We start from the raw sequence: 7,860 nt of genomic DNA on the forward strand, positions 1-7,860 counted from the left end.
CATACACACATGCACCCACATACACACATGCACACACATATACACACATGCACCCACGTAGACACATGCACACACACATACACACATGCACCCATGTAGACATATGTACACACACATACACACATGCACTCATGCACCCACATACACACATGCACTCATGCACCCACATACACACATGCACACACACATACACACATGCACTCATGCACCCACATAGACATATGCCCAAGTACACATGCACACGTGCACCCACATAGACACATGCACACACATGTGCACTCATACACTCACATACATGTGCACACACACTCATGCACCCACATACACACATGCACACACAGGGAGACAGGTTTGTGAAATAGAAGCAGAGGAATTAGATCCAATTAAAAACCATTAAGATAGCAACTCAGAAGAGTGTTTTCAAGAATTTGTGAAAGAAATCCTTACTGATGGCTGAGCCGGTAGTTCACACCTATAATCACAGCCCTCTGGGAGGCCTAGATGGGTGGATCACCTGGGTTCAGGAGTTTGTGACCAGCCTGAGTAAGAGTGAGATCCCATCTTTAAAATAGAAAAACTAGCTGGGCATGGTGGCAGGCGCCTGTAGTCCCAGCCACTTGGGAGGCTGAGGCAGAAGGATCACTTGAACCCGTGAGTTTGAGGTTTCTGTGAACTGCGACGATGACCCTGAACTCTCCTCAGGGCCACAGACTGAGACTCTGTCTCAAAAAAAAAAAAAAAATAGAAATCCTCATTGATGGATCAGTACCATGACCTAAAAAGGGGATGAACAAGTTGTTATTAAGAACTTCAAAAACATTTTAAATGAGTTATAAAAAGTCAGTTGCTGTGACTGTGGCAAGGCTGGTGCCAAGAGTCAGGGAAAGTGTCCCGGTGATTCAGGCAGTCATCCTGTGACATCCAGAGGAAGCCAGCACTGGGGAGCGTGGCGGTCCAGGCGCTCTGGGAGGGAAGATGGGCCACCCTTGGGCAGTGAGTCTGGGTTCTTGTCCAGGAGGCTGGTGCTTCTGACCAGAGAAGGCCCATGCCCCCAGAGCAGGTGAGAAGGAAAAAGCAAGCTGCTGCCAGGGTCCCAAGGCCTGTGAAAGCTGAGTCCAGACACCGCACAACCAGAAGAGGGTTCAGATTGCCAGAAAGCAGGCACTGGGACCGATGGGGCAAATCAAATAGTATCAGCTCATCTGAGAGATCCAGAAGGGAACCAGCACCACAGGACCCCCAGCTAAAGGACAGCAGCATTTCCAGGGCAGATGGGCACACTGGTTCCTTCCTACACACTGGAATCCTCCCCAGGATGGCCACGGCTGCGGGCAACCATCAGATTTCCCAGAATCCGCCTCCTCCAGCCCTGGCACAGTCTAACCTGGAAAGGTGTTGGACTCACCGTGTCTGCCTGGGGGTTGTGTTCGCAGGACTCTCTGGTCGACACATCTTGGACTTTCAGAGGAGGATACTGGTCCTAGCGCATTCCTGAGGTCCTGATGAGAGCCGAGAGTGAAGGCCCCACCAGCCCTGGGCACTGGGCTGACAGGGTGCTGGGCCAGTCCCAGGTATGCAGCAGGTGTACCGAGCACCCATCTGAGAAGGGGCACCCCCAGAGTGAAACAGAAGGACATGATCCAGGAGGGCACCCAGATGGTGGTTTCAGCCATTAAGCTTCATATCAAAGAAAATCTTGGGGCCAAAATCTTGCTCACATCTTTCAACTTCTAATTGGAAGCTGGGGGAGGTTTAACAGTTTCATAGGTTAAAGAAAATCTCAGTCTGATTCTAGATCTGGCTCTTAGCTTCTTTTGGTAACATTCTTTCTACTAAAACCTCTTTTGTATTTTCACCCTACATGCACCTTTTCACCTGCACCGTCAGCTGGAGGTGACTTGTGGGTTGTTCCCCAAGAGGATGTCCAGAATCCTACCCGATGGCCTCACAGACCTTCTTGGTTTGGTTTTTACTCCCAGCTGTCTTCACTTGCTCAGAGTTCCGGTTCTGGGACCCCCTGCTTTTCTCAGTTTTATTGAACAGGAGACGCCTGGTAATAAAAGCACCACACACCCTCTCCTGGTACGATTTAGTCCCCTCTCACCCTGAGCTCCCCTGAGCTTGCTGACTTCCCTGGGGAGAGGAGGGAGTACTTTAAAATCCCCCTCCACCTTTTTTATTACAAAGAGTTTTGAATGTTGAAACATTACATAATAACATGAGCATGGCTCTCACCAGCATGGCCTCTCTGTCACCCTCCCTGGCACAGGGTAAGGCCAACATCCACTGTGACTGCTGAGTTGAGTGGCACAAACTGTTAAATATCATGATTTCCACCCAGCACACATGTGCTGTATAAAGCAGAGTAATAAATACCAAAAAAAAAAAAAAACTTTCAAAAGCATTTTTATTTTTATTTTGTTTTGAGATAGAGTCTCACTCTCTAGCCCTAAGTAGAGAGCCATCATCATAGCTCACAGCAACCTCAAACTCTTGAGCTTAAGCAGTCCTCTGCCTCAGCCTCCCAAGTAGCTGGGACCACAGGCACCCAACACAACACCCAGCTAGTTTTTCTATTTTTAGTAGAGACAGAGTCTTACTCTTGCTCAGGCTGGTCTTGTGAGCACAAGGGTTCCACCTGCCTCGCCCTCCCCTCCCCCAATTGCAAGGATTACAGACCTGAGCCACTGTGCCCAGCCTCAAAAGCATTTTTAATAGGTAAAACATTTGTACCATTAAACATTCAAAGCAGAAAAAGGAAACTGGTGAAAAGTCATTCACCTGTGCTTTCAGCCACCCTGGCCCAAGAGCTGTGAGCCTGGATCCTCTCCAATATTTATGTAGAGATGAAAAGTTATAAATACATATTGTTTTTCCTTTTTTCAAAGATAGTAGCATAGATATACTGTGTTCTGTTCCTTTTCTTTCTTTTCTTTTCTTTTTTTTTGCAGTTTTTGGCTGGGGCCGGGTTTGAACCCGCCATCTCCGGTATATGGGGCCGGGGCCCTACTCCTTTGAGCCACAGGTGCCACCCTCTGTTCCTTTTCTTTTTAACTTAACCTGCATCTTGGAGATCCCTCCACTTTGGTGCACAGAGAGCTTTTTAAGTCTCTGATGGAACGCTGGGTTGTCCGGCATGGTGTGTCTGCGCCATAATTTACTTAATCTTCTGCAGATGACCTGGGAGATTATTTACATTATTATTATAACAGCCGACTATTATAATCAATACCTGTGTACACACTGCACAAATACGCTGGTGCATCTGTGAGATAAACTCTTAGAGGTGGAATTGCTGAGTTGAAGGGCCGTAGTATGATAACAGTGTTTCCCAGGTATGCAGATAGATCCATGAGATAAATTGCTACAAGGAGCATGGTGGGGTCGGAAGCAGGTCAGGCTGTAACCTCTAGCGAGAGTGAAAAACACAGCTCAGTCGTGGTGTCTCGGCAATGTGAAAGTGCCTTTTGACCTAGAAGGAAAGTGGCTCAACTTTCAGTTTTCAGCTTGGCAGCTGAAGGTGCTGTCTCACGGAGCTTTATTTTACGTTTCTCCCATTGCCGATGTGCCAGAGCATCTTTTTCTATATTTAAGAGCCATTTGTATTTACTTTTCTGTGAACTGCCTGTTTATAGCTTGTTCTTGTTTTCCCATGGAATTTGGTGCCTTTTCGTTGATTTTCAAGAGCTTTTGACAGAGAGAAGTTTGCCCTAGGTGATATGAGATGCCATTTATTTCCATCTGGTCCTTTGCCTTTAGCTTACATTGGGTTTTGCCATGCAGAAAGGTTTTTGTTTTCATGTGGGCTAGATGACCTTCATTAACCTCAGTTACCCTGCACACTGGACCCAGGTCTGTGCTGATGGACCGGGCAATTGGTCTCACTGACAAGTGCGACAGTCTGTTTAAAGGCTTCACAGAGCAGGGGGGGGTGGTGTATCATAAGTCTTTTAGACTTTGAGGGCAATCAGGTCTCTGCTGCCACCTCTGCTACTACAGTGTGACGCCTGACAGCACCATTGACAGCACTTAAATGAATGAGTGAGGCTGCGTTCCAGAAACACTTTGTTTACAAAAATAAGTGGTGGGGCCAGGTGCGGTGGCTCACACCTGCAAACCTAGCACTCTGGGAGCCCAACACGGGTAGATCACTTGAGCTCACCAGTTTGAGACCAGTCTGAGCAAGAGCAAGACCCTGACTCTAAAAAACTTGCTGGGTGCTGTAGCAGGCACCTGTAGTCCCAGCTACGTGGGAGGCTGAGGCAAGAGAGTCACTTGAGCTCAAGAGTCTGAGGTTGCTGTGAGCTATGACACCACAGAACTCTACCCAGGGTGACAGAGTGAGACTCTGACTCACACAAAAAAAAATTTTACAAAACTCAATGGCGGGCTGAATGGATGGGCCCCTGGGCCATGGTTTGCTGACCCCTATTGTAGAGGCAGTGAGAGGCCTTCCTCCTCCAGCCTGTGACTGCCATTATATCTGGTCTCCCCTTAGTCTACAGTTTGGTGGCAGAAAGACGGCTTCACTCAGCGCCTGGTCTGGGCTCAGGCCTTTTCGCCTGCTGATGTGCCGGCCACCAAGCAGGGACTTACCCAGAGTTTCCTGAACGCACAGACCCCTCCGCCCTGCAGCTGTGGGCGGTCCTTTGCCTTTTATGTTCTGCAGCTGCCTTGGCGACCCCAGCCTCTACCCCATGACCCATGTGGCACAAACACACGCATGAATTATGGGGTCCTGGACACATCCTTGCAGCCACCGGGACCACAGAACCTGCTGCATTCCCCTCCAGAACAGGCCACCCTGAGCCCCTCTCCCTGACCAAACCAGGTCCTGCTCATCTCTCCTGTGCAAAAGAAAACCTAACAATGGAGTAAATTAACAGGGAGAATAGTTGTTTTTTTTTTTAAGTCATCCAGTTATTCCAGGTGCCTCAAGAAAAGTCTTTGCTTGTACCTTTAGCTGCAGTAGTGCTTCTAGCACTGGCCAGGATCTCATCCCAAGCAAAGATGGACCAACTGCATTGGCTTCAAGGCTCCTGGCGGAGCGAAACATTAGCAGGCTCCTCACCTTTTAGGAGCTGAGGATGCGTTAGGGGTTTCTGCATACGTGTAGAACCTCGATCTGCAGAACTGGTGCCAAATGATGTCATACTGACTGTTAGGGAAACTTGCAAAGAGTGTCCCTGGGATCCTTAGCATTTCACGTTGGGCGTAAGATCAGCAGTAGCAATCTGAGTCATTTTTGTCTGGGGGGGGGAAGTCAACTTGTCTTTTTTTTTACAAGTTGTGTTGTTGTATGGTGTCCCCCCCCACCACCGAACAGAAATGGTCGAAGTTTTAGTTTTACTCTCTATTTGTTTGTTGTTGCAGTTTGGCTGAGGCTGGGTTTAAACCCACCATCCTGGGTATATGAGTCCGGCACCCTACCCAGTGAGCCACAGGCATGGCCCTCCCTCCTTTTCTTCTTAGGCCAAAACCCACTGATGGGTGTATTAACCTATAAAACACATTTCCACAAAGCAGAGCTCATGCACCATCTCCAGGTTTTTGGCGGAAGTTTGGAGTCTGCGTCTAGTCCCAGCTATCACAAAAAGAGACCCACCTGGGGCAATTCGTCTTGCTTCTGGTTTCTTCTGGAAAAGTGAGAATCACCTGATAAGCCGGCTGCACATGTAGAAATAAACTACATCGAACTCAGTTAAATGAGAAGCCAGACTCTAACCTGTGGTTGAGGAAGCTTCCAACCATCCGCCCGTTTGTTCCTGTGGCCAGTGTGTCCCGAGCACCTGCCATCTCCACACACTGTGCCAGGCTCAGGGTGTCCCAAACACTGCCCATAAAGTGGCCATACATAGGGACAATTGGAAACTGTAGCTAAATCTTCCTCTGTTTACAAAATACTCCTTACAAAATTTTACAAAGAGGTGGCCAGCGCATACAGAATAATTTGTAAATATTTTGTAAAATTTTGTAAGAAATCCACTTAGCTACACTTCCCATTTCCCTTATATGTGGTGATTTGAGGGGTGTTGTCTGGGACACCCTGTGGTGTCAGCAAGACAAACTTGGCCCCTACTTTTATATGGCTCAGAGCGCAGCCGTGAGACACATGTTAGTTACCTAATCTCAACATCTTAGCTACTAACTGCGGAAGAGGCCGCACATGGAGAGCAGAGTCCTGGGCCCTGGTCTCCTAGGGGAGGATGTTGCATTGACCTTGCGGGTGGCTTGTGCATGGGGAGAGGGTGGGCAGCACAGGGGGTAGTGTGGAGGAGTCTGAGCCTGGCAGGAAGCTGGAGGGGCTGGCAGGGCCTTAAGATATCTTAAAAATTTCCGTTTTTATTGTAAGAGCAGGGGGCAGGAAGAGTGACGCAGTCAAAGTTGCATTTCTAGAGATGGTGCTGGCTCAAATAGATGGAAGGCCTGTAGGGTGAGCATGCAAGTGGCCACGTCTAGAGGCTGTTGCTGTCCAGCCAGAGACAGAGGCTTGGTCCAGAGCGGAGAGGGACTGAGGGCACAGGTTTCACCGCCATCTCTAGTTGTGCTGGCCGGCACCACGGGCGAGGCTGCCTGAGCACAGCACTTGGGCCTTAAGCTAAGAGGCCCCTAGGATGTGCCGGCCCCAGCCCCAGGGTTACTGACCACTGCCTGCACGTCCCCGAAGAACACCTCTTCACCGCAGCAGTCTTTTCATCCTCCCACCCTTTCCCGCCCCTTTGCAGGCATGACCTGTCCTGCGCCCATATCGGTGGAACACGCAGACATCCGTGTCAAGAGCTATGCCGTGCACTCCAGGGAGCGATACGTCTGTAACACTGGCTTCAAGAGGAAAGCCGGCACGTCCAGCTTGACCGAATGCGTGTTCAACAACGCAACAAACACCACCCACTGGACAACTCCCAACCTTAAGTGTATCAGTAAGTAGCCGGCTCCACACTGGGGCTGCACGGACAGCAGAGAGGGTGTCAGAGGGCCTAAACAACACCTTTTGGCCTTGGTACACAAGGGTTAGTGTCACGCGATCCTGGGCTCGAATCCTGGCTCTGCCACCTACATCCATAAGGCTTTAGGCAAGGCCCTCAACCTCTTGGAACTTGAGTTGGTCATCTAGAAAATGGTCCTGATGCCCACAGCAGATAAGCAAAACCCGGTCACTACATGTATTAACTGTTATTACCATCAATGCTTACTTTTGATATGATGATGACAAGGCAGCCTGCACAACATAGTGACACCCCAGCCCCATAAAAATAAAATAATCAGCCAGGCGTGGTGGTGCACACTTGTAGTCCGAGTCACTTGTGAGGCTGAAGCAGAAGGATCCTTGACCCGGGAGCTCAAGGCTATAGTGAGTTCTGGTGACGCCATTGTACTCCAGCCTAGGTGACAGAGTGAGACCCTGTCTCAAAAAAAAAAAAAAAGAAAAGAAAAGTGATAGTAGCAAGAGAATTCGGCCAGGACCAGGGCATGTGCTCCCGGGCGTACCTGCATCCCAGAGAGCCTTCCAGACTCTGCACCAGGAGGCAGGTGCGGGACCCGTGCGGAGCCACCAATGCTCAAGAGGAAGGACGAGGGAAGGTCAAGAATCCACGTCTTAGTTTAACCTCCCCAAGCAGATGGCACCCCAGAAGAAGCCGGACATGGCCAGGCTGGGACCGTGCAGGGCTGTCTCCAGGAAGACTCAAGCCCTCTCCTACACCTCTCTTCCTTCTCAGATTATCCCGCTGCCTTCTGAGATTCCCGAGAGCTCCCACCTACCAGTCTGTGTGCTTCCCTGTGGGAGCTGCTGCACCACTGCGGCACCCTCTGGCTCACTCTGGCCCACTCAGGCCCACTCAGGCCCACTCTGGCCCACTC

The 7,860-nt window shown here is 49.8% G+C and overlaps 1 protein-coding gene across 1 annotated transcript in view; it reads left to right on the plus strand.

Annotated features, from left to right (window-relative positions):
* Positions 1–7,860, plus strand: part of IL15RA (interleukin 15 receptor subunit alpha) — a 29,084-nt gene that overhangs the window by 10,538 nt on the left and 10,686 nt on the right. The window contains exon 2 of the mRNA XM_023511392.1: positions 6,726–6,920. Within this exon, the coding sequence (XP_023367160.1) occupies positions 6,728–6,920 (193 nt within the window). The 5' untranslated portion in view covers positions 6,726–6,727. The remainder of the gene's footprint in view (positions 1–6,725; positions 6,921–7,860) is intronic.

Source organism: Otolemur garnettii, unplaced genomic scaffold, assembly GCF_000181295.1.
Source record: "Otolemur garnettii isolate 467f Iridium unplaced genomic scaffold, OtoGar3 scaffold00019, whole genome shotgun sequence".
NCBI classification, from domain to species: Eukaryota; Metazoa; Chordata; class Mammalia; order Primates; family Galagidae; genus Otolemur; species Otolemur garnettii.